We start from the raw sequence: 27990 nt of genomic DNA on the forward strand, positions 1-27990 counted from the left end.
AGAGTTTTTTTTTTGTCCCTATAAATATAAATGTTTATAGAGTCTCCCATTTTTTTTATTCATAACACTTTTGGCTTTGGCCCCCACAGATGCAACTTCCCGAATTCTTGTAAACCCCTTATTCATTGAGCATCACATTTTGGTCCCCCAATATAAATTCCTGGCTTTGTCCCTGTTTACCATCACAAACCTTATATAATATAATATGTACAATATTTATCATTATTGTGTAGAACTTACAAGCCTTATTTTTGTATACATCATAATCTCCTGAATCCAGTGATACATTCTGAGGCCAATCATCGGCAGCTTTAAACAGTTGTCGCCATATCTGGGGATCATTTCCGGACCCTTCCCCTGATAAATTCAAACTTTACTCCTAGAATGAAATCACATTTATAAAAAATTGTGAGCAGAGACAGACTACATATACATAAGTCTTGTCGGATATCTATTCGGACGGTAGGTTTTACATTCATGATGTGAAAAAGAGTAAAAAAGTGGGCTGTTTGAATTTTGAAAAACCAGAACGCTAGTTCTTGAGAATATTTATGTGTGCCTATATATGCTTTACCTCAACTAAGTTGATCTCGAAGATCTCACCTTCGGTGAATTCTCTGTCAAGTGCTTGTATGCACGCTTCTGCAACCGCAAGTCTACTGACCTCTCCAACAAGTATATCTCCTGAACGAAATAGCAAACCCAATAGCCATTACCTACTCTTTGACCGAAAGGATGCCAAAGCAACAAATAACATGTGTGACACACAAAACAATTTGTATATTTAACAACTAAACACACAAAACAACCATTTAAACCATTTGATTCATAAAGAAGATAAAGGAAAAAGAGTAGATTTTGATGAAGAGTAAACTCTCACCTGAAATATAGATGGATCCTAGTGTCCCCTTTACATACATATCAAGTTTCAAGAGTTCTTTACAATACAATTACTACATCCACGTGAAGGAAATAAGAAATTCAAGAAAATTCAGTTACATTATAGAAGAAAATGGTATTTTCACTGATATATGAAATATCACCTGTAATTTTTCTGCCTTGATATTCCGGCTAAGCAGCCGTGCCACTATCAGTTGACCTAAAGAGAAACTCAAATTAAAATTACAAACAACCACCTTGGCTTTGAAGGAGCAAATGGAAAACACAAAAAACATATCTTAGACCAAAAGCATTACATATTAATTCAGTCCAAAAAATATGAAGGCTAAATTTTCCTGGAAATGCTACCAAAATCCCAGGGTTACTGGGATCAATATTTTTCAGTAAACTCACGCTTTCTAACTGTAACATACATGAAACAACAATAGAAACGATACCGAAATCCCTGTTTTGTTACAGGGATCAATATCTTCCAGCAAACCAACAATTTCTAACTATGACATGCATGATAATCAATGATAGTTATGACATTAAAAATCAAATTAGTAATTAAATATTCATTTAGTATAAATCATGAATTCGATAAAGACTAGAGAAAAACAAAAACAGTATGTGTCAACCTACACCAGCAGTGCCGCCAGCAACAAGAACAAGCTTGGAAGACGAAGGAGGGGCAGTTGAGGAATCTAAATTTGGAGCTTGAATAACTTCTTCTTCTTGCAAAGCGTGAACAATTGATGATGATCGAGCTTTGGAGCTTGAAACAGTCTTGAGGGAGCATAAACCACAAGAGATGGTGAGGGTTGGAAGTACAAAAAGAGGGATTATATGGGAGTTTTATAGGAATTTCACAAGTGGGTGAGAAGGGTCGGGAGTTTGAGTGAAGAAGAGTTGGGTAGCCATGAATGAAAGCTTGCTCTTGTGGAGTATACAGGGAGAATCGTTGGAGTTTGTGGTGGCGGTTATGCTTCAGATCATAATTCCGAAAATACCCCTTAAACTTAAGACTTTAAGTAGGCCAAAGGACTATTTCCCACCCAAGTTCTAATACGTTTTCAAAGTCATATATGTAAGGTTTGAAAAATCTAAAATCCCACCTATGAATTAACTATCGTTAAAATTTTCTGATACGTTAAGAAGACTTAATACAAATTATTGAGAAAATCAGAGTTAAAAATATAACTAGAGAAAAGACTTAGTCGACATCAGAGGACGCAAATCTGATACAATTTAATACACTTAATTGGTGGTGCAATAATCAAATTAAGTATAGAGTGTTGTCACGCATGGTTTCTTGAAAATTGCCACTGAAATTGAAATTGACTTATTAGACATTTAAATAACCACATTGGGGGATAATACAATTTTCTCATATAGGTTTGAATCTTACTTATAATATAATTGATAAAAATGTAGTAATTATGAAATTGGTGTGTTGAAGTATGGTTGTAGTAACTGTAATGTTGTTGGATGGTTGATTTGGTGATGAATATGATTACTCTACTGCCGTAATAATTTGATATTGATGCATTTCTTATAGTTACAACCATGATGAAAATTCTGCCTATACTTCATTTTTCTGTCTCGGTTGAATTGTCAAATATGTCGCCTGTATTACATTTGACATTAAGTATTATAATATTCATACATATTTTGCACCGTGTGGGTCCCATGTTATCTTTTCATATGGCCCCAATGCAGAAAGTAGCGTTGCCTATCCTATCACATAAATTGATTACAAGACAAGTTGATGTCCATTATCCTGTCACATAAATTCTCTGAGTTTACACTTGTACACCCAACGTCGGTGGGCAATCTTTTAAGAATTGCCCTCTTCACGTTGACTATATTGGCTGGCTTGTTATGAAGAATTGAAAGGATATTTATCAGCGTTTCACAATTCATTACAACCACATCTACAAACTCATATTTTTCTTCGGCTCTCTTTTCTGTACGAACAGTTACTTGATTCTCTGATTATGGCTGAAGCACTTGTTTCCGGTGTCTTAGAGCAGTTGACTGCAGTTGCTGGTAAAGGCATACAACAGAAGGTGAGGCTAGTTGTTGGTGTTGACGAAGAAGTTAAAAAGCTGAGTAGCAATCTTGAAGCTATTCAAGCTGTGCTCGTTGATGCAGAGGCAAGGCAAGTGACAGAGACAGCTGTAAGACGTTGGTTAGATCAGCTCAAACAGGCTTCCTACGACATTGAAGATGTGTTGGATGAGTGGAACTACGCCATTCTAAAACAAAAACTAGAGGGAGTTGAAGATGCTACCGGTCCTAAGAAGAAGGTGTGTTTCTTCTTTCCCTCGTATTGCTTTTCATTCAAACAAGTTAGTTTACGTAATGACATTGCGATCAAGATAAAAGAAGTTAATGAAAATCTAGATGTCATTACGAAACAAAAAGAGAGATATAGTTTTAATACTATCACAAGGGTCGAAAGGCTAGAACATGTACAAACGACTTCATTCATTGATGTGTCTGAAGAGATGTGTGGTCAAGATGCCTGTAAAAGCATTTTAATAGATAAATTATGTGCGAGCACTGAACAACGCCTCCCTATCATCTCTCTTATAGGAATGGGAGGTATCGGAAAAACCACTCTTGCTCAATTTGCTTATAATCATGATAAGGTAATGAAAAGTTTTGACGAAAGAATATGGGTATGTGTATTAGAACCTTTTGATGAGCACAGGATTGCTAAAGCAATTATCGAGTCTTTAGAAGGTTCTACTATAAATTTAATTGAATTGCAATCTCTTCATAAACGTATTAGTACATCAATTCAAAGGAAGAAATTTTTTTTGGTGTTTGATGATATGTGGAATGAGGATTTCAAAAAATGGGAACCATTATATCGTTGTTTGAAGAATGGTGTCCATGGAAGTAAAATTTTGATTACAACACGCAAGGAGTCAGTTGCAAAAATCATGGGTTCGATGGATATTATCAATGTTCAAGGGCTAAATGATGAAGAATGTTGGTTGATGTTTAAGCGATTAGCATTTTTTGATAGGCCTTTTGAGGAATGTGAAAGATTAGAAGAGATTGGGAAAAAGATTTCAAGCAAATGTCAGGGTTTACCTTTGGCTGCAAAGACATTAGGAAGTTTTTTGCGCTTTAAAAAAAGTTGGGAAGAGTGGAAATGTGTCTTAGATAGTGAATTATGGAAACTTAAAGAAATTGAGGAAGAAGTTTTTCGACCATTATTATTGAGTTATAATGATTTGCCTTGTCTAATAAAAAGTTGTTTCATATATTGTGCTATCTTTCCTAAGGATTATGGATTAAAAAAAGATGAATTGATTAAACTATGGATGGCTCAAGGATATGTTAAAGAAGAAGAAAATAAGGCAATGGAGATAGTTGGTGAAGAGTATTTTAACTATTTAGCTTCACGATCATTATTCCAAGAGTTTGAAAAAGATGATGAAAATAATGTGATTAGATGTAAGATGCATGATTTAATACATGACTTTGCTCAGTTCTTATGTAAAAATGAATGTCTCCACATAGAAGTTGGTGGCATTAAAGAGCCAATCATAAACTCTTGTAATCATGAGAAAGTTTGTCATGTGATAACAACAATTTATAGAGAGAATCTATTTCCTGATTCCATTTTTAGTTTGAGAAGGATGCGCAGTTTATTATGTTGTTCTAGCTATCCTGGAGGTATTTTGCCTCCTAATATGTTATCAAAATTATTTGGTAAATTGACATGTTTAAGGGCATTAACTATTAGTAGAGGTTTACGGGAGATAGAAAGGATTGAAGAGATTCCTAAAGAGGTAGGAAAATTAATACATTTGAGATATCTCAATTTGAGGGGCTCAGGAATGAGAAAACTTCCTGAAACATTATGTGAATTATATAATTTGCAAACTTTAAATATTAGTCTGTGTGGTGAACTGGAAGAATTACCTCAAGGGATGGAAAAATTAATAAAACTAAGGCATCTACAAAATTTTGGGACTTGGTCATTAAGATACATCCCAGAAGGAACTCAAAGATTGAGTAATCTCCGAACCTTAGGGTATTTTGTGATAAGTGGTAGTAATGATGAGAAAGCATGTAGTCTTGAAGGTTTGAAATACCTTAACCTCTATGGAGAGTTGTACATAGGAATGTTGGGAAATGTATTAAATGTGGAAGAGGTTAAAAGATTAGAAATAAAGAGTCAAAAAAGCCTCCTTGGTTTGACGCTAGATTTAAGAGAAGATGATAATGGAAGAGAGAGGAGAAATGAGGAGGATGAAACGCTTCTTGAAGTCCTACAACCATCTTTAAATTTGGAGAAATTAAAAATACTGAGTTACAGAGGCAACATTATTATGCCCAACTGGATGATGTCCTTAACCAAGCTTAGGCACTTAAGACTTGATGGTTGCAGTAACTGTAAGCATTTGCCTCCCTTGGGAGAATTGCCATCCCTTGAATATTTAGATATTAGTCTTTTGAACAGTTTGAAAAGTGTGAGTAATGAGTTTTTGAGAAAAGAAAATGACGGCACATCTTCATCATCTGTTTTCTTTCCTAAATTGAAAACAATTACGTTTTGGTTTATCTATGAGTGGGAAGAGTGGGATTACGAGATTACTAGAATTGGAGAAGAAGAAGTTACTACAATCATGCCATCTCTGGTGTCCTTGAAAATTTACGACTGCCCCAAATTGAAGGCACTACCAAAACACCTTGTTCAGAATACAAGATTGAAAAAAGATATTTCTTATTGTCCTCTGCTAGACTAATGAGAGGTAATTTATTTGCTCATTTCTTTACCATAAATGTATTTGTTATTGAATATTAATTTAGATATTTAGTAATTAATGAATGTCATATTAAATTTATTTAATTGCTAATTATAATGAGAGGTAGTTTTTAATTTATTTATTATTGCAAATAGAAATATGTTTGAATTTATTCAATAAAAAATGAAAATATATTTATTATTTGGTATGAATTTAAAATTAATACTTGAATAAAATTTTTTTTAATAATAATAATAATAATAATAGAGGGATGTTAATAATAATAAATAGGTTGGCATGGAGAGCAGAGTAAGTTTATCTTTATGTTTATGGAGGGCTAGACCATATTCCTATTTTTCTGGAAATTCTATTTTAGATATTCAGGTGGCAACCATTTATATTTTAATGTACGAGCAAGCAGCAACACCTTACACGTAATTTTATTTAGTTTATTTCTATATAATAAATGTATTTGTGATTCAATATTTATTTATTTATATTTTTACTGATCTCTATCAATGTCTTTCTTCATTTCTTTAATATTTCTGGAACTAATCAACCGAGGAAATACTCCAGGGCAAAACAATGAAGTGCAAGATATATCATTCAATAGCAGAAATTTCGGCAGATGAAGATGAAACAACAAGTGCTAAATCTTTTGGTTTCCACATTTAGTAGGTGACAAGCATCTCATCCATATTTCAATCTCCTAAGCGCTTCTTTAAATTAACAAATGTCATCTACAGAATTTCTATCATACTGGGAAAATTTGACGGACCTGGAAATATCCTCTATGAGTGATTCCACACTTTAAGAGGTTGCAACTTTATTTTTCATAGGTTAATCATCTGATATTTGTTTATACAATTTTTTTTCCCTCTAATTCATGCAAATTTCTATTCAGCCAGGGCCTCAGATTGTGGAAGAGAGAAGGTACAAATGAGGAGATTAAGTACTCAAAAGTACTCAAATGGTCGGTTATGCTTTCTTACTTCTGTATTTTTTTCATGTTTAAACTAGAAAGTACTTTGCAGCATTATTACCTGTACTGTAAATTCTTTAATTTTTATTCAGAATTGAATTCTCTCACTGTTGGTTGCTCTTTTATTCAGAACTGAATTCACACCATCTGTGCCCTCCATCTGTTTTTAGCGTTTTTGAATAATGTCTTCAAATAATCGTAACCATGCATCATTTGCAGTCTTTTGTGATAAGAGAAGAAGATTGTGATGTCATTGCTCTAGTTGAAGACAATCACATGACGGTCAGGTCTTGTTTGGTCATCGAAATGCTGTCCTCCATCTGCTCCTCAAAAATATTAAATACTAAATATTTTCCGAAAACTTCAATTTCTGTCGTCTGGAGAGTTTGCTTTGAAGATTTAGATCATTTTTCAGATAATTCTGGTCTGTTATTCTTTTTACGCTCTCTTTTTTGTTTTGGTTTAATCAATTTTCGATTTCTGGGAAGCTTATGATTTAGCTATGTACACAATTTGTTTTCTTTTATTATCATATGAAACCATTAATGGTGTAATGGATTTTCAAGGCTAGTGGGATTGGTTAAAACAGAGCATTTTAGATTTTTATTACTGATCAGCAGAGGAAATTATTGATTTATACGTATGTCTTTTGTCTTTTCTGACTGTTGGTTTATTTTGTGTCAGGCATCAAATTCCCTCTCCAGAACCTTGAGTCATAGTGGAATAATTGACCTCGATTTAATCAAATATATATATTGTCTTGGTGCAGCATTTTCATGTTATTGGAGACAGGAAGAATAGTGTTCGGCAAATGGTCACAAGAACTCAATTTGTGGTTCGTTATGCTTTCTCAATGCTTCTTTCTTCATTTCTTGATGTTTGATTGGGAAGCAGTTCACAGTATTATTTTATTTCTCTGATGTATGTGAAGAAGTAGTTGCTATTAATGGTGTGAATGATTTTCAGGGCTATTGAGAAGGTGTTAAAAACTTCTTTCTTCACATAGGCTTTCATATGACTAATCTACTTGTATGCATATTTTTGTTTGCTTCTTCCTTGTTTGCCCAATGTTATGTGTTTTAATTTCTGAAAATGTGGTGGCTGCTATAGAGATGGAATGCCATGAAATTGACACTCTGAATTCTTCTATGCTGATTCACTTTCACAACTGATTGATGCACTTTTCAGGTGGCTATCACAGGGAATGGTGCAACTTCTGTTTTTGCAACCATGTTTTTTGCTTCTGTGGTAAAATCATCTGTGAGCTACTCTTTATGTAACTCAATTTTTCATAGGTTAATCATCTGATATTTGTTTGTGCGATTTTTTTCCCTCTAAATCATGCAAATTTCTCTTCAACCAGGTTCCAGGTTATGAAAGAAGGAACAAATGAGGCAATTATGTACTCAAAAGAACTCAGATGGTTGGTTATGCTTTCTCACTTCTCTTTTTTCATGTTTAAACTTTAAACTAGAAAGAACATCACAACATTATTGCTTGTTCTCTAAATTCTTTAATTTTTATTCAGAACTGATTTCTCTTACTGTTGGTTGCTCTTTTATCAGGGGGTTTCTCAAATTATTATTGTTCAGATTTTTTTTAGTCTCTGCATATTAAATATTAATTTTTTTAGTCTCTGCATATTAATTATTAAATATTAATGAATGATATGATGAATTCAGAAAAGAAGCGATGAATAAAACACACTATTTATTAATTTTACAGAGGACTTTAAAAAATTACACTCATATATTAGACACCATTTGCAAATTATATTTTAGTGAGTTGTTCTAACCTTATTTCTCTCACTGTTCTTAACAAGATTAGACTAAGGCTGCAATCGAGTTGAGCTGAGTAATTTTGGACCCTAATCAAGATAAGAATATATGACTTGTGGTTGCCTGAGAAATTGCAATCCTGTATATTATATATTTATCAATTGCCCTTCATATTCAAAGTAGAGGCAAATGAATATTAAAAATGTATGATTTTCCTTTTGTCTACAAGCGAATCAATTAATGCTGTGAAGTATTTCTAGGCTATTTAGATTAGTTAGAAAAACAGAGCATTTTCCAAAACCAAAATATGAAAATCTGAAATTTTTATGATGGCTAACCTAGTTTTCAAATATATCAGACATTTTAAGATGTTGAAACAAGGCAGAAAATTTCATCTATGTAACTTTAAGAACCCAAGTTTTCATAAATTAATTATATGATATTAATTTTCTATTCACAGTTTCGAATTTCAATCTCAGAACAAATTTGCATTGTTTCAGTGCACTGTTTTGTGCTATGGAAGAGAGACGCGATACATGTAGAAGAGTACTCAAGAGGCAATCATCTAAGGCTTCTTTTCTTAAATACTTAGGCAAGTTACCTATGTTAAAGACATTTTTTCTCTTTGAAATTACTGAAACCATGCCTCAATTTCCCTCAGCCGAACTTTGTATCATGCGGAATGACTTGACAGGCCCAGGAAAATAGTCTCACTGTGTCATTTTGCATCAAGGAAGATAGGAAAAATGGCATGAGTAGAGTAGTTAATCGCATGTTTTCTTACTATTTAATTTAATTTTTTGTACGTGATACTATTATTTCCCTAATATGCAGAACAAATATTCTAGTCAAGCTCTTAGTTTGGAAAATTTATAGTCAAGCTCTTAGTTTGGAAAATTTATACATTCTGTAACTAATCGGGAGAATAAGTACTCTAAGAAAAAGCACAGAAGGAGAGGTTAAATTTGAAAGACACGGGAATACGTTTAATGAGATATTTTCTATGCCATTTTTTTTCCTTCTAAGGCATGCAAATTTGTATTGAATCACAGCTTCAAATTTTGGCCTTAGAACAAATGTGAAAGAGGGGCATAAATGTAGGAGATTATATCCTCAAAATGATTGAAATGGTTGGTTTACTTTCTCACTTCTCTGTTTAATCTTCATGCTGCATATCACAGCTGTATTAATTGTTCTTGAAATTCTGTAATATTAATGCAGAAGTGATTTATATATCTGTTATTTGCTTTCTCTTACTGTTGGATAGCTCATGCATGTGGGAGCTTCTCCAGTTACAATGGATTCTCTCTGTGAAATCCTTTGATGACTTATTATGATAGGTTCGTGTTCTTGCTTGTGTCTCAACTTAGTGGGTCATTCAAAATGCGTGTTCTCTCTAGCTAATTGAACTTGACTTTGATTTGTTAGTTTTGATGCTAACAGGCAGGTAGAAGATGCCATGAATTTGCTGAAGAATCAAAGTTGAAATATGATGCAATTTTTAAGAAATTTTGCAGATTGAGGTTCTTGTTACATTCCCAATGCTTATTTCTTTGTTTCTAGATTTCTTATTAGAGGTTTGATGTCATAGTATCATGTTTGTTTATTTATTTTTTAATGCAAGCGTTAGTGTATGGAAATGCAGAACTAGTTTATCTTATTAATGGAAGAAGAAACTTCGTCGGCACACTTGTCAGTAAAAAGATAATCTTCCAGATGAAACAAAAGATCAATCCCGTTCTTAACACTTTCCTGGTGAGCTTCCAACTGGTCTATGTTTCTCTCTCTGGCTTGCTTGTTGCATGCAACAAATTGTTATTGATAATAGGTAATTGAAACAGGGAATTTTCCAAACTAAACTTGGGAAACTTTGAAGGGAGGAAGAATGGGTTTTGGAAGTAGTTGAAAGAGCTCATTTAATGGTTGGTTATGCTTTCCCAATATTGCTCTCTGCTTTTTCTTCAATTCTTGATGTTTAATTTGAAAAAACAGTACATCTTAGTGTAACTTCTTACTTTGATGCTTGTTTACTATATGCTGAGAATTTCAAATCTGTGTAAAACATTCCAGGCCATGCCAATGGAGGACCGAATTACATCATGCACTGAAGAAAACTTGATTCAGGCGCTTGTAAGCAAAATTAAAATGTACAAGATGAAACAATTGGTCAAATCCTGGTCTTTACATCAGCTTGGTAAGCTAGCATTTGATACTGTTTATTTCTATCTTCTACTTTTATCTTCGTTAGAATTGACCCGTAAATAAAGAGCTGATGAAGTATTTTTTGGAAATAGAAGGAATAGAGAAAGAATAGAGAGCCCATTTAAGAGAGTTTATCTTTGTGTTGTCTTTGAGTTTTCTTTTGTATTTCTCTATTTCCTTTTGGGGCTCTTGGAAATTTGCCCTTAAGTTTTACATTCTTCTGTATATTGAAAAGAAAAACTTTTGCTCCAGTTTGCCTGTGGACATAGCTCACACTGATCAAACCATATAAATTTGTTGTCTTTCTCCTTATTTTGTTTTTTATTCATTTTCTTGTTATTGTCTTTGTAGGTTTGCAAATAACGCCTATCCAAAATATTAGGAGTCTGATCCTAACGGAAGATTCGCAAAAGGAGTTGGAGCACAAAGAAATTTATTATCAGACGCGGCAGACAAATTGCAAAATAAAATTGATAAGGTTGAAAATTTATTATCACAAGCTGAATTTTCACCGACCTGCCTATGCGGCATCCCCGTTGGGTTGTCTCGGGAATCAGCCTTGCATGCGCCCACATATTGGCTTAGGGTTTCACTGGTTTCATCCTACCTTAGATTCATCAGGAGAGCGGGTCCAGCTCCTGACCAGTTTGTGCAGGGTTGGCCTAGTTTCCCCTTCAATGCACTACCACAACAATATTGTGCGCACCCCATGGTTGGAGCACTCCCAACTATAGATATTGCATCCGCAAACCCAATGACCATGTACACTCACTCTTAAACATCTCATCACTTATAGCTGTCCAAAGCCCTGTCACGACTCCCAACCTGAGCCCCGGACAAACTCTCCCACTGAAAATGGAGCAAGCCCTCGTGCTCCACTCAGCTCGCAAAATACCCCTAGTCCTCCATTGGCTGCATTGAATGACCACGCGATGAGTGTCTCCCATATTGGCTAAAGGGACACCCAACCTCCTGTCAAGCGCGACATACCTCGTCATGTCAATTTCCACATGACACCTCGGAACACCCCCATCCTCCACCTGGTGCACCCCCTTGATATGACATGATGTATTCTTGCATTTGTTTCTTAACTCTTGGATTTTCACATGCCCCAAGCAAAACGGTCAGTCTCTTGCCGCCTGCAATTGCTTGGAGGGGTCTCTTTTTACTACCACAACATTGGCTATGGTTTGGCTCTGATACCAAATGTCACAAGTTGAATTTTCACTGACCTGCCTGTGCGGTATACCCGATGGGCCGTCTTGGGGATTAGTCTTGCATGTGCCTCTCAAATGCTGGATGTGGGAAGATATTTTTCGTATTGTTTTATTAAGATGGAAGAATGATTTTGTAATGCCTTGTGAACTGAGTTGTATTGAGATTATCTTCAAACAATATATCAGTAGTGCATCTTTTGTTTAGATAGTTTCTGTTGCATTGTTCTCTTGTGTGGTTCATGTTTTGGTTGGCTGAGTTACTTTGCTTCAAAGAAGGGTGCTGGAATTACAAAACAGGAGAGCAGGAAAAGAACCAGAGAACTGAAGGAAGCTGCCTAGGTAGGATGGAAAAAGTCGATATCGTCAAGGATGACAGTGGAGAATGGAGGATTGTCCCGTGTCTAACACAACAGGAAATCTTGGAAAAATGGGATAACGGAAGTTGCCTCCATTGTGAAATCAAGGAAGACTTAGACCATGATGGTAAACGAAAGTCAGGGGTTGTTTTTTCGGTGGAGGAAGACGATCCACATGATGACAACATTCTAAAATTGTTTGACCAGAAAACAAAAAGGAGAAAAGCAGATTTGGTTGGGATGGAAAATTCTGGCGACAAGAAGAAATCCACTTGTGTCTGGCGTGCAATTGGAAAATTTCGGTGAGACATTGATGGAATCTGGTGAGACATTAACGGAAATGGTCGCTAGTTTGAGCTGGATGGTAGAAAGAGAGGCAGAATTAACCAGATCTGGTCTATTAACCCATTTATACGGTCTCAAACTTAGGGGTGTTCAAAATTATATGATAATTGAATCGAATTGATTTTTAAATAAAAAACTGAATTAAAAAATAGATTATTAAAAAAACTAATTTGAATATCAATTTAAAAATATAAAAAAATCAGGTTTTTTATTTGATTGTTAGTTTGTATAATTTTTAAAACCAATTAATCAAATTGGTTTTTCAAAAATTGGATAAAAAATTAAAAAAATATTGAACGTATTTTTCAAAATATGAAAAAAATAATAAAATATGATATTTTTTAAAAATTTAATTTAATTAATTAATATTTTTAATTTAATTTAAAATCGACTAATTTTTAAAACTGTTTAATTTTGGTTGAAAGCTTTTTTAAACCAAAAATTTAATTTGATTTAAAAAAAAAAATTGGTATACTGGTACCTCAACCGATTGTGAACATAACATCAATAAAACCAAACACACCTATTCACTTCAAACCAATCCCTTTTCAACCATCCAACCCACTCGGGCTAAATACTAGACGGGCCTTAAACCTAAGTATCAGACCAACTCAAATCATATATCAGATCCACCCCCACCAAACCCATATAACCCAATTCTCTTCAATGCATCCTGTCATCACCCCTCTCCCAAAACCCATTTTCCAGACCCAACCAGAAACCCTAGCCCAATATCCTTCCAACCTCAACCACTACTATTAAACCTGGTCCAATACTCAATCCATTACCTGGTCACACCTACACTTAATTTTTTCAGCCCAGAACATCTTCCGATCAACACAAAAACAAACCCAACTACTATCCTTAACCCAAAGCCGAATTGGGATGACCCAATTCTCAACAACCCAAACCCAACAAATCTTAATAAAAAACCCTGTCGCCCTAACCCAATTATGACTCAACACCTGACCCAACTTCCACCTCACTTATCAAACCCCAAACCACACCCAAATACAAGTCCCACAAGCCCAATCAATTCCCACTCAATCCCAACCCACCCTACACTAAGAAATTACCGACCAACCTATAGCAGGCCGAACCACTTGAACCCAATCTCACCAATCATTAAACCAAACCAATTAACCCAAAACCCATTGGGCCCAACTTATTTGTGTGTCTAAAATGCTGAACCAAGTTAAAAAAAGGGGTCATTCCACTTATCAAAATTTAAGGGGACGTTTGATTTATGTAATATTTTATTATCAAAATAAAGAGATTATCTTGAAAATAGATTACTTAGAAGATTACTGGATATAAATTATTACTATATTTGATAAATTTGATATATATAAATAATTATTGTGTTTGGTTAAAGATAATAAAATAATATTAATAAATTATTTTACTTAAATGCATTTGAATATAATTATTTTTAAATATTTTTATATTATTTGTCATATTAATTAAAAATAAATTTATTTTTGTCTCAAAAAATTAATAAATAATAATATAATTATAATAAAATTAAGATTACTTTGGTAATCTTTTAATACCTAAGGTGAATGTGATAATTAGATTATCACTCATATTACCTGTCACGTCAGCATTGGTAATAGAAGATTACATAATTTTTTAATGCTGACAAACCAAACAAAGTAATAAAAAATATATTACTAAAGTAATCTCTAAATATTAGAACCAAATGACTTTTAAGGGTTTATATGAAGATTTGCGAAAAAGGGAGTTGGACCACAAAGAGATTTATTATCAGACGTGGCAGACAAAGATTGCTGAAGAAAGCTTATAAGGCTGGAAAGGGTGCTTGGAGAGTGGAGAGAAAAAAAATAGAAAATTGATAAGGGAAGGGAGAACCAGCCTCTCGAACGCGGGATGTGGGAAGATATTTTCTGTATAGTTTTATTAAGATGGAAGAATGATTTTGTAAGGCATTGTGAACTGAGTTGTATTAAGATTATCTTCAAGCAATACATCAGGCAGCGCATCTTCTGTATAAATTGTATAACCATTTATATACAACCTGAGATGATAGACTGTAATTGGGTGATGTGATTTTTTGTTTTTTCTCTTATATTAAAATCATCCAATCAGATACTAATACATCAGATTATACACAAAATATTATATAATTTTTTTGTATATATAGTATTATTCTTCTATAAATAATGGTTGAATTTTTATTTCACAGTGAGCTATAGCATCAAATGTTCATGGAGTGATGAATTGGTTGAGACAAGAAATTCAAACATAGTGCTAAAAGAATGCAAGATAGAGATATCTATTCAAGGAAAATGGTGAAATATTACGAGTGCTAATGCCACTTACTAATTAGTTGTGAGATCAAAATTTTCATGTATATTTAGTTGTTTGAGGTATTCTGTAACACGTATTTGCTTCCAAAGGCATTTAAAATTCTTTTGCCTTTCTATCATAAAAGCAACCTTGTTGAGTGACTGTAAACTGCTAGATTGACCAAATTGATATTATTATACTTTGGGTTGCAAATGTGGTTTGATATGTTAAAATTTTTGCTGAATCTATTTTTAGACATTGCACATGTGAAAAATAATGCTCTTCCTGGGCCTAAGATTGCTGCAGCACTTTCCCAGCTGAGAAAACATTGCAGTTAAAGTAAGCTGCTTATGCTTTTATTGATTTCTTAAATAGAGGAATAACAAGTATTGGATAACAGGCCTCTATGTTGGGGGATATCATGTGTGGATTGAATAACACTGCTAATTCAGTTAGACTTTTGTCACTTTATATACTATTTTACTCCTAAAAGATTCTATTAGACTTATAGTGTCTCTCCCTCGCCTTTTTGTGCTTATGTGTCTCGTGTGGATCACTTCAAACCACTCTATGTTGGTTTGAAGAGCGACACGCAGACTAGTTTATTGTTAAGTGATGAAGAAAGCTTCAAACATAAATTAGTACTTTAAACACTTTATAATTGTTTTTAGTTTTATACAAGATGTCCATAATTTGATCCATTGTTTAATTGTGTGAATGAATATTTATATTGTTTAAATTTTGTTTAAAAGCTCAAAGCATAATATCCTATCACCTTTTAGGTTGGATCCAAGATCACTGTATTACAAAAAATTAAATTAATTTAAACATAATATAATGTTGATATGATGATATAAGCAACGAAGCCAGGATTTAACCAACATTTTTTTGTTTATACAAGATGAAAAATGTCATAATTTAAACATTGATATGATGATAAAAGAAATTCATATTGTTTTTTTCATGCTCTTATAATAAATGGTACAAATTATTTCATTATAAAATTTACTTTCACTATTAAATATATGATTTTTAGCTTTAAAATGATTTATATTATTTCATTAGAAAATAGAGTGAATAATATTTTTCCACGTAATGTTTTGCTTTAAAACATTTTCCATTTCTAGTTTGTATAAATAACATTTTCCCACTCAAAATTAAACTTGGTTAATGAAATTAAGGGAAGTGAATTATATTTAATCTCTACTATTTCATTTTTTAAAATTAAAATATAACCCCAAATCATATAAAAATCTATTTATTTCTCTCTTTTTTCATCTTCACCATCTTCTTTCTCTTTTCTGTTAATAATGTGTAATCGTATGTTTATGGACAAATTATAATTTTTGAAAATATTAAGAATATTAATGAAGTTTTAGGGGTTTGAAAATTCGAAAAAAGTTTAGAGTTTTTTTCAAAGTTTTAGTAGGCCTCTCAATAGTTAAAAAAATGATAATAATATCTTAAAAGAACGGAACATAATGCAATAAATTAGAGGAATAAATTTCTAATCACAAACTATTAACTTCATAATAGTGTTTTCAAAATATACAAGGGTTTAAAAAGATTTTATAGATTTTTTGTGAGTTTATCAACAATTTTAAAGTTAAATTGTAATTTTAAAAATGTTATGGTCTTATAGTAAGACAATTGTTTTGGTTTCTTTAAAATTAATGGATAATAAAATTACTAGTTTACTCTTACGTTGTTAGTTTTTTTAAACAAAGTTTGATTTTAGATTGAAAAATATTATTTATATCAACTAAGGGTAGAAAAGTGTCTTTAGACCAAGCCTTATGTGCAAAATTTTTCTGAGTATCAAAAAAATAGGCCATTAGAATATTTTCCTATATAGGGTTACTTATGAGAGATAGGATAATCTTTATAAAATATTCTCGATATATTCCAATTTTGGTGGAAATGCAATTGTTGGGATAACTTCAGGTTGTTGGTTTACATACGGTCACTTACCTTGTTATTTAAACTTATTCAATGATAGAGTCTTCAGTAGAATTCCTGTAGGTTGGGAATTATCTTACAACAATTGCCTCCCCTTCTTTAGTGCAAAGAGGAGTTCAAAAACTTCAGGAATTTTTTACTGTAAAAGGGATATTGTCACATAGAGATTTATCATAGCTATTTAGATTGGCGCGACCAAGTTGACATTATTATGATTTTGTGCTTATTGATAGTGCATTTTCTAGCCAACTTCTAAGATTGCTGCAACTCTTCTTTTTCCATGTGGCTTGCCGGAATCGCAAGACTTTCATATACCATCTCTGCTTGTGGCTGTGTCTTGTTTTCTACATAGAAAGGTTGGAGCATTTTCGCAATCTCAATCAAACTACAACCAGGGTTCTTCTGCAACTCAAACTCTTTCATCTTAAACGGTTTCATGGTAAGTGTTGGTAAAGATGAGAAAGCAGTTAGTCTTGAAGGTTAAAAATACCTTAACCTCTTTGAAGAGTTGTATATAGATAGATTGACAAATGTATCAAATGTGAAGGAGGTTAAAAGATTAGAAATAAAGAATAAAAAAACCCTCTTTGGCTTGAGTCATAATTTATATTGTTTAAAAGCTCAAAGCATGATATACTATCACCTTTTGAGTTGGATCCAGATATCACTGCATTACAAGCAATTAAATTAATGCTTGTTTAATAAAGACAAATAAGTTTAGGTTCCCATGTTTGAAGAACATTTTACACTATTTGGACTAATAATACACAATTTTTACTTTTCATATTGCCCCAGTGTTGAAAGTAGCATTGCCAGGGTTATTCTTCAACTCAAGCTCTTTCATCTGTCATCTTACTTTGTCTACTTCATCCCATTTTCTGATAGACACATACATGTTTGATAAAACAATATTGCTATATCTTTTGTGGATCATGACAGACCTTGAAAGTTATCAGAATGGTAAAACAATTCAGAATTTGTTTATTTTGGAAGGCATCCAAGTAGTCATAATAAGAAGAAAATTTTATGCGGCAAAACCCTGTTGAAAATTTAAATCAGATTTATAAATGTAAATAAAGTTATATTATCATTAAATGCACATTTAATAGTAAATAATTAACATTAAAATCTAGAGATGTCTTTTAGATTGATGTGTAATTGATCAGTGGAATAACATTTGGTAGGTGGAACTGGAAAAACATACAATTATCATACGAGCATATTACTCTAATTTCTTGCGTTAAGAAAACAATTTTTAGTATATGTGGCTTTAAGCCTTGCTAACCATATGGGAAAGAAGTTGTGATTTCATAACAGATAAAGACATAAATATTAATTCAGTGCATTAAATTCTGTTATTCTTTCACCCTTCTTGCTTTAATCTTTAATCTTTTGTTCTTATTTATACATCATGTTATAAACCGATTATGTTTCTATAAGGCTAAATTACTCAGTCAAGTCAGACCATTGACCGGTCAACCAACCAAGTGGACGTTGATCGGTTCAAGTCATCTGGTTAACTAAAAGGGTTGACCTGTTGATCAAATGGTTCGGATAATTGGGTTTTCCTTATTCAATTTCAACTTGTGTTACCAAAGAACCCTAAAATTGCTACCATTCAGTTCACTGATGTCAACCTTCAATCAGGTAGAGATCGTAGAGCCTTGATTAGCACACGACAATGGTTCACCTTGGTGCATTTTTCGACATAGACATTGCTTGAAACTAACAAAATCGAGACGAAACCCATCACAGTTTCAGTCTTATTTTTCATTGATTTCCCCCAAACTATGGTTCAATTTGTCATTTAATTCATACAAGACTAATCCAGACATGAACCTAACATGTTTTTAAGTCCCAATTTCATGTAATTTTGCTCAAATCAATTCAATCCTAAAATTCAAATTTCAACAATATATAAGCGAAAAAATCCTGGTTATGTTTGATCTAGTCTCTAGATTACAAAATTGCAGGGATAATATAAATATACATCAACCTATTCTCTAGTACCATCGTTAGATCATCTCAATTTTGTAGTACACATACCTAGATTATGTATTCTTTCTTTGCTTGACTGATCTGAAGCATTATTGATTTCCACAATACAATTTTGCGCGATCGTACTATAGAAATTTTGATTCTATTTACGTTTTGGTAAGGCTTTTATTTTTGCATTCTTTTGTATTTGTTTGTTTTTAACGTATAATTACAATAGTTTTAAGATATTAAATATGTGATCAACTGCCTTCAACTTTATTGACAATTTTTGTTATGGGTCGATTGACTTGTCATGGGTCAACCTGAGTTTAACACAAATAATTAAATTAATTATTTGTTTGATAAAGACAAATAAGTTTCACGTTTGAAGAACATTTTATACTATTTAGACTAATAATACACAACTTTTTCTTTTTATATGACCTAAATGCTGAAAGTAGCATTGCCTATCCTCTCACATAAAATTTTTACGTGATAAGTTGATGCATGATGGATTCGTTGTACTTTTGATTTTAGAGAAATACTTTTAATTAAGTCAATTTTATTTCTACGGACATTGCATTACTTTTGCTTAGTGGGTGACAAAATGAAGTGGTGGGGTATGCACATAAGATTCCCATAATCTTTTACGTTCTTTAATCCTATGAATTTACAACTATACATGTGTTACCCAAGAACCCTAAATTTGTTGTTCAATTTGCGAATTCCAGCTGTCAATCAGGCAAAGACCATACAACTTTTGATTAGCACACGACGGATTCATTTTACTTTTGATTTCAGAGAAATACTTTTAATTAAGTCAATTTTATTTCCACGACATCACATTACTTTTGCTTAGTGGGTAACAAAATGAAGTGGTGGGGTATGCACATAAGATTCTAATAATCTTTTACGCTCTTTAATTCTATGAATTTACACCAATACACATGTTACCCAAGAACCCTAAAATTGTTGTTGTTCAATTTGCAGATTCCAAGCGTCAATCAAGCGGAGACCATAAAAGTTTTGATCAACACACGCCAGCGGTTCTCCTAGATGCAATTTCCAACGTAGACGTCACGTAAACTGACAAAATAAGGATGAAACCTGTCACAGTTTCAATCGATTTTCTTTGATTTCGGCCAAACTATGGTTCGATTTGTCATTTAATTCATGCAACACTAATCCGGATATGAACCTAACTTGTTTTTGAGTCCCAATTTCATGTAATTTTGCTCAAATCAATTCAAATCCTAAAATTCGAATTTCAACAATATATAAGAAAAAAAATCCTGGTTATGTTTTTGTTTAGTCTCTGGATTACAAAATTGGAGGGATAATATAAATATACATCAAAGTTGATGCACGGTGGATTCGTTTTACTCTTGGTTTCAGAAAAATACAGGGTCCAAATTAAGTCAATTTTATTTCCACCACATCTCATAACTTTTGTTTAGTGGGTAACAAAATGAAGTGGCGGGGCATGCACATAAGATTCTCATAATCTTGTTCTTTGAATTTACACCTATACACTCTTATTTTGTAAAGAATTGAAAGGATATTTATCAGCATTTTCACAGTTAATTACAGCCACGTCTACAAACTCACAGCTCTCTTATCATACGAACAGTTACCTGATTCTCTGGTTATGGCTGAACCACTTGTTTCCGGTGTCTTAGAGCAGTTGATTTCAGTCGTTAGTGAAGGCATACAACAGGAGGTGAGGCTAGTTGTTGGTGTCGACAGAGAAGTTGAAAAGCTGAGAAACAATCTTAAAGCAATTCAAGCTATAATATGCTTAATGTGGCGTTGATTTTTTGAGAAGTGTGGCCTCGATACAAAGCTAGAGATGATATATTTGCTATATTTACCAACTAGAGATGAACGGAAAAAGTTAGCCAGAGTTTGGGACTTTTTGTGATTATTTGAAAATGCAAGCAAAATTGTATCATAAATAGGATATCTAACGGCTAACTTATACTTAATGGAGATTAACAAAATTAAAAAAATCTTAAAAGATAGGAAATTTAATCTTGATATAGTTGTAATGGTTAAATCAATGATTGTAGGGTTTGACAAATATTGAGGAAAGATTAATCTACTTATATTCTATTGCAATCATTTTGGATCAAGGTAAGAAACTTGATTAATAGTATAATGTTTATTTATTTTAATCCATTATGTATCGTGATATACTCATTTCTTATTATCGCAGGTTTAAATTTGAATTTATTAAGTTTGTTTATCCCAATTCGTATGGAAAATATGATGCTATGATTGAGATAGACAACCTCTACCACACACTTAAAATGTTGTATCGTGAATATTTTAACATTGTGTCAATAGAAAACCCAGCTATCGTCCTTGCATCACAGACAAAGTCATTTACCTTAAGGAAATAATTTTAGTGTTCTATGATATGATCATATGAATATCAGCTATCATCAAGTTTTATAATTAATGTCATGCATTTTCCCTAGAAAACATTGTAGGAATTTTTTGACTCTATATCTTCAAATGAAATAACAAATTAAACCTATCATTGGTTGTGATGGTGTGAACACATTAAGAAGACTTAATACAAATTATTGGGAAAATCGGAGTTAGAAATATAACTAGAGGAGAAACTAATAGAGACATTAGAGAACGCATATCTAGTATAATTTAACACAATTAATTGATGGTGCAATAATCAGATTAAGTATAAAGTGTTGTCAAACAAGGTTTCTTGAAAATTGCCACTGAAATTGAGATTGACCTATGCAATTTTCTCATACAGGTTCAGATCTTACTTATAATATAATTGATACGAATGTAGTAATTTAGAAGTTGGTGTGTTGAAGTATGGTTGTAGTAACTGTAATGTTGTTGGATGGTTGATTTGGTGATGAATATTCATTCTATCATGATAATATGATTCACTACTTTAGTGGGTGACATAAATGAAGTGTTGGGCCATGCTATAAGATTCTCATAATCTTTTACGTTGTGTTTTCTTTGAATTCACACTTATACACCCAACGTGGGTGGGGAATCTTTAAAGAATTGTCTCATCACGTTGACTATATTGGCTGGTTATGAAGAATTGAAAGGATATTTATCCGCAGTTTCACAGTTCATTACAACCACATCTACAAACTCATATTTTTCTTCGGCTCTCTTATTTGTACGAACTGTTACTTGATTCTCTGATTATGGCTGAAGCACTTGTTTCCGGTGTCTTAGAGCAGTTGACTGCAGTTGCTGGTGAAGGCATACAACAGAAGGTGAGGCTAGTTGTTGGTGTTGACGCAGAAGTTAAAAAGCTGAGTAGCAATCTTGAAGCTATTCAAGCTGTGCTTGTTGATGCAGAAGCAAGGCAAGTGACAGAGACATCTGTAAGACGTTGGTTAGATCAGCTCAAACAGGCTTCCTACGACATTGAAGATGTGTTGGATGAGTGGAACTACGCCATTCTAAAACAAAAACTAGAGGGGGTTGAAGATGCTACCAGTCCTAAGAAGAAGGTGTGTTTCTTCTTTCCCTCGTATTGCTTTTCATTCAAACAAGTTAGTTTACGTAATGACATTGCAATCAAGATAAAACAAGTAAATGAAAATCTAGATGTCATTACGAAACAAAAAGAGAGGTATAGTTTTAATGCTATTACAAGGGTTGAAAAGTCAGAACATGTACAAACGACTTCTTTTGTTGATGTGTCTGAGGAGATGTGTGGTCAAGATGACCGTAAAAGCATTTTAATAGATAAATTGTGTAAAAGCACTGAACAACGCCTCTCTATCATCTCTCTTATAGGCATGGGAGGTATCGGAAAAACAACTCTGGCTCAATTTGCTTATAATCATGACAAGATAATTAATAGTTTTGACGAAAGAATATGGGTATGTGTATCAAAACTTTTTGATGAGCAAAAGATTGCTAATGCAATTATTGAGTCTTTAGAACGTTCTACTATGAATTTAATTGAATTGCAATCTCTTCATGAACGTATTAATACATCAATTAAGAGGAAGAAATTTTTTTTGGTGTTAGATGATGTGTGGAATGAGGATTACAAAAAGTGGGAACCATTGTATCGTTGTTTAATGAATGGTGACCATGGAAGTAAAATTTTAGTTACAACACGTAAGGAGTCGGTTGCAAAAAAGATGGGTTCGATTGATATTATCAATGTTCAAGGGTTGAGTGATGATGAATGTTGGTTGTTGTTTAAGCGAATAGCATTTTTTGATAGGCCTCTCGAGGAATGTGAAAGACTAGAAGAGATTGGCAAAAAGATTTCGGGCAAGTGCAAAGGTTTGCCTCTTGCTGCAAAGACATTAGGAAGTCTCTTGCGCTTTAAAAAACGTTGGGAAGAGTGGAAACGTATCTTAGATAGTAAATTATGGAAACTTGAAGAAATTGAAGAAGATGTTTTCCAACCATTATTGTTGAGTTATAATGATTTGCCTTATACAATAAAAAGATGTTTCTTATATTGTGCTATCTTTTCTAAGGATTATGAAATACAAAAAGATGAATTGATTAAACTATGGATGGCTCAAGGATATGTTAAAGAAGAAGAAAATAAGGCAATGGAGATAGTTGGAGAAGAGTATTTTGATTATTTAGCTTCACGATCATTATTCCAAGAGTCTAGAAAAGATGATGAAAATAATGTGATTAGATATAAGATGCACGATTTAGTGCATGACTTTGCTCAATTCTTAAATAAGAATGAATGTGTCCACATAGAAGTTGATGATTCTAAAGAACCACTCATAAGCTCTTTTCGTGAGAAAGTTTGTCATGTCATTATAACAATTTGTAGTGAAGGTTTATTTCCTGATTCCATATTTAGTTTAAGAAGGATGCATAGTTTCTTGTATAATAAAAAAGATTCTAGGCATTCATTGCCTCCTAATATCTTACCAAAATTACTTGGTGAATTGACATGTTTAAAGGCATTAAGTATAACTGGAAAGTGGGAGCTAAATAGTTTGATTAAAGAGATTCCTAAAGAGATAGGAAAATTGATACATTTGAGATATCTTAATTTGAGCATGTTAAATGTGAGAAAACTTCCTGAAGCATTATGTGAATTATATAATTTGCAAACTTTAGATATTAGTCTGTGTTTTAATCTAAAAGAATTACCTCAAGGGATGGAAAAATTAATAAACCTAAGGCATCTAGAGAATGATCAGACTATATCATTAAGATACATTCCAAAAGGAATTCAAAGATTGAGTAATCTCCGAACCTTAAGGTATTTCATGGTAAGTGATAGTAATAATGAGAAAGCATGTAATCTTGAAAGTTTGAAATACCTTAATCTCTTTGAAGAGTTGCATATAGGCAAGTTGGGAAATGTATCAGATGTGGAGGAGGTTAAAACATCACCGCTTAGGAATCGTGAAAACCTTGTTGGATTGAGACTTGAATTCACAAAAGATAATGATGGAAGAGAGAGGAGAAATGAGGAGGATGAAGCACTTCTTGAAATCCTACAACCATCTTTAAATTTGGAGAAATTAGGTATATGGAGTTACAGAGGCAACACTATTTTGCCCAACTGGATGATGTCCTTAACCAAGCTCAGACACTTAACACTTTATGGTTGTAGTAACTGTAAGCATTTGCCTCCCTTGGGAGAATTGCTATCCCTTGAATTTTTAGTTATCAATAGTATGCAGAGTTTGAAAAGTGTGAGTAATGAATTTTTGAGAAAAGAAAATGACGGCACATCTTCATCATCTGTTTTCTTTCCTAAATTGAAAAAAATTGAATTTTTGAATATGCCTAATTGGGAAGAGTGGGATTACGAGATTATTAGAATTGGAGAAGAAGAAGAAGTTGTTACAATCATGTCATCTCTGGTTTCCTTGAAAATTCAGTACTGCCCCGAATTGAAGGCACTACCAAAACACTTTGCTCAGAATACAAGATTGAAAAAGGATATTTCTTTTTGTCGTCTGCTAGGCTACCGTGGAAGGCGTTTTTCTTTAATGGCCCCAAGAAGAGGTAATTTTATTTGTTTATTTCTTTAAAATAAATGTATTTGTTATTCAATATTTATTTATTTAGTAATTAATTAAATTTATTTAATTGCTAATTATAAATCAGTGGATAAATATTTTTTAATTTATTTAATCTAAAATTAAAATATATTTATTATTTTGTGTGAAATTTATAACTAATACCTGAATTAAAATTATATGCTCTGTGAGCTATTTCATAATTTAAAAGGTTGTAACTCAATTTTTTCATAGGTTAATCAAATCATGCAAATTTCTGTTTTGACCAGGGACACGGTTTCAGATTATGGAAGAGAGAAGGAATAAATGAGGAGATTAACTACTCAAATGGTTGATTATGCTTTCTTACTTGTCTTTATTTTTCAGGTTTAAACTAGAAAGTATATCGCAGCATTATTACTTGTTCTATCTATTCTTTAATTTTTATTCAGAACTGATTTCTCTTCATGTTGATTGCTCTTTTATCAGGGGGTTTCTCAAATTATGTCCTCTATATACCCTCTATGCCCTCCATCTCCAAAATATGTTTTCAATTAATCGTAACCATGCATCATTAGCGGTCTTTTGTGAGGAGAGAAGAAGATTGTGGTGTCATTACTGTGGATGAAGACAATCACATGACCGTCAGGTCTTGTTTGGTCAGTGAAATGCTGTCCTCCATCTGTTTCTCAAAATTATTAAATATTTTCTTACTACAATTTTTACAAGAAATTTAAATTTCTGTTTGCTTTAAACATTTAGATCATTCTTCAGATAATTCGGTCTGTTTTACTTTTTATGCTCTCTCTTTTATTTTGGTTTAATCAATTTTCAATTTCTGGGAAGCTTATGATTTAGTTACATACACACTTTGTTTTCTTTCATTATCATGTGAAACCATTAATGGTGTAATGGATTTTCAAGGCTACAGGGATTAGTTAAAACAGAGCATTTTAAATTTCTGTTACTGATCAGCAAAGGAAATTATTCATTTATACATATGTCATTTGCCTTTTCTCACTGTTGGTTTATTTTGTGTCAGGGAGCTTTTTCAATTACACTGAATGCCATCTATGGAACCAGGCATCAAATTCCCTCTGCAGAACCTTGAGTAATGGTTGGAATAATTCACCTCGGTTTCATCAAATATTATATTTATAGTTACAAATTTCATCAAATATAAATTGTCTTGGTGCAGCCTTTTAATGTTATGCGAGACATGAAGAGTAGCGTTCAGCAAATGGTTTCAATAACTTGATTTGTGGTTCGTTATGCTTTCTCAATTGTTCTTTCTTAATTTCTTGATGTTTGATTGGGAAACATTTCATAGTATTATGTTACTTCTATGATTTATGTGAAGAAATAGTTACTATTGATGGTGTGAATGATTTTCAGGGCTATTGAGAAGATTGTTAAAACTTGAAACAGAGCATTTTCCTAAACTAAACTAGGTAAAATTTCAAATTTGTGTGTGCTTGTTATAAATTGTCCAAAGGAAATAAGAAAAATATCTTTTTAGTTGTATTAACCTTTTTCGGAGATTTATTTTTTCAAAACAGAACATCATTTTTTAAGGCCCAAATGCATTTGCTTTATCTTACTATTGAATTCCTCTTTTATCAGGGAACTGCAATGGGAGAACCAAATTTATCTTTGAGATCTACTGATAGCTCATTGAGGTTTGTTTTAGTAATTTGTATTGTTTTGACGCAATAAAGCAAATTGAAAATGACATGAATTATGAAAAATCAATGCTATAACATGATTCATACAGATTGTTTCTTTCACTAATTTTTTGCTTTTGATTAGCAGAAGAAGTACTCGATCTAGGTTATAGCAACAAATGACCAAAATGTATCATTTAATGTGGGGCAATAAGGGATTTCAATAAGAAACTTGTGATAAAGGACCAACATATTCCTTTTGTTATTTTCAAAAATTTTAAGAAACTTGTTGTCTTTAGGCATATTGAAACCAGGCATTAAATTACCTCAACAAAACTTCATGCTGGAAAAAGTTGACAGGCCTGGATATAACCTATGCCTGTACTCGTTAAAGGTCATAATTCATTGTAAAGCATGTAATTTTCTATGTGTAGTTTCATATTTCATAAAAAATTATTGTCTCAGTGCAGCATTTTGCGTTGTGAGAGAGAGGGAGAATGGCATTAGGAGAGTAGTTGAAAGAACTCAGTTAATGGTTGGTTATGTGTTCTCAATAATCTCTTTCACTAGCAGCATTGTGTTTCTGATTCTGTTATTTACTTCAATAATAACCAGAACTGATTTACTATTCAGGCTCCCTGTGCTGATCATTTGTAATTTTGATCACTGATTAGCTGAAGAAATTACTCAAGGGGTAAAGCAACAGCAGAAACTTCATTGAAGCACTTGCAAAACAAATGGCAAATTTGTCTGATGAAACAAGTGCTGAATGTTTTGGTTTTCGCATTTTCTTGGTGAGCAGTTTCTGTTCTTATATAAATCTCCTATTTACTTTTGTGAGAAATGAAAAACTATTATTGGTAATGGCCAATTAATTGGCTATGAATATACAAGCTGCTGTAGAATTAATCTCATCACTTTCATTTGTAATGCTATAATCAAATACTTGCATTTTCATGTTACAGTGCTTTTCAATCAAAAGATCATGAAATCAACCAAGACGATGGATTCGATCGTAATGCTACAAGATTGCTAGACGGAGGAATGATGGTTTGTAAAAATTTATAAATCAACTTATACTCTTTTGAGACCAAATTTTTCATGTATTTTCAGTTGTTTAAGATAGTAGTCACAGGACACTGATTTTACATATATTTTATTTGCTTTTAGAGGCATGTGAATTGCTTGTTTATTTCAGTGAAAGATACATCTTTATACATGTATGTTGCATTTTTCTTTTACTAAGACAAATAAATTTCTGTCAATCACAGTTTTACCTTGCAACACGTGGAAGATAGGATGGGTAAATGTAGAGGACTGGTTAGTCAAGTGGTTGGTCATGCTTTCTCACTTCTCTGTTTTTGTTGATGTGTAAACTTCACAGCATTATTCATGGCTCAGTAAATTCTTCAATTTTTTATGCAGAATTGATGACTCATTTAGATAGGGCAGGAAGTATCTTGAACATGAATCTGTACTTTTGGAAGGTTATAAAGTCTCCTATAATGTTTAAGCTCTTTCTTCTTTTAACTAAGGCATGTAATTTCTATATG

General features: G+C 32.7%; 3 protein-coding genes across 50 annotated transcripts in view; 2 read left to right on the top strand and 1 right to left on the bottom strand.

Moving 5' to 3' along the window:
* Window positions 1-27990, top strand: part of LOC123202981 (ribonucleoside-diphosphate reductase large subunit-like) — a 57089-nt gene that overhangs the window by 5955 nt on the left and 23144 nt on the right. The gene's annotated exons all lie outside the window — the stretch shown is intronic.
* LOC123203141 lies at window positions 154-1927 on the bottom strand. Of its 7 annotated transcripts, none has more exons than XR_006499217.1 (5): window positions 1525-1927; window positions 1044-1099; window positions 881-953; window positions 604-684; window positions 154-379 (listed from the first exon to the last, which is right to left on the bottom strand). XR_006499217.1 is itself a non-coding variant. In XM_044619332.1 (4 exons), exons 1-4 carry the CDS (start codon window positions 1679-1681, stop codon window positions 223-225), a joined length of 429 nt encoding a protein of 142 aa, XP_044475267.1. In that variant the 5' UTR covers window positions 1682-1927; the 3' UTR covers window positions 154-222. The 7 variants fall into 7 exon arrangements, 2 of the variants coding, with proteins under 2 accessions (XP_044475267.1, XP_044475272.1); XR_006499216.1 differs by having other exon boundaries at window positions 1521-1927; XR_006499214.1 differs by having other exon boundaries at window positions 154-357; window positions 575-684; window positions 1521-1927.
* On the top strand, window positions 2698-15054 carry LOC123202810 (putative disease resistance protein RGA3). 21 transcript variants are annotated; one of them, XM_044618990.1, is made up of 15 exons: window positions 2698-5657; window positions 6228-6325; window positions 6398-6468; window positions 6556-6624; window positions 6853-7057; window positions 7318-7468; window positions 7822-7881; window positions 7997-8056; window positions 8912-9541; window positions 9679-9751; window positions 9855-9934; window positions 10057-10166; window positions 10253-10333; window positions 10482-10605; window positions 10965-12034. In XM_044618990.1, exon 1 carries the CDS (start codon window positions 2880-2882, stop codon window positions 5649-5651), a length of 2772 nt encoding a protein of 923 aa, XP_044474925.1. In that variant the 5' UTR covers window positions 2698-2879; the 3' UTR covers window positions 5652-5657; window positions 6228-6325; window positions 6398-6468; window positions 6556-6624; window positions 6853-7057; window positions 7318-7468; window positions 7822-7881; window positions 7997-8056; window positions 8912-9541; window positions 9679-9751; window positions 9855-9934; window positions 10057-10166; window positions 10253-10333; window positions 10482-10605; window positions 10965-12034. The 21 variants fall into 21 exon arrangements, 18 of the variants coding, with proteins under 18 accessions (XP_044474925.1, XP_044474954.1, XP_044474934.1 ...); XM_044619019.1 differs by having other exon boundaries at window positions 7403-7468; XM_044618999.1 differs by having other exon boundaries at window positions 6560-6624.

This window comes from Mangifera indica, chromosome 2, assembly GCF_011075055.1.
Source record: "Mangifera indica cultivar Alphonso chromosome 2, CATAS_Mindica_2.1, whole genome shotgun sequence".
Lineage (NCBI taxonomy): Eukaryota > Viridiplantae > Streptophyta > Magnoliopsida > Sapindales > Anacardiaceae > Mangifera > Mangifera indica.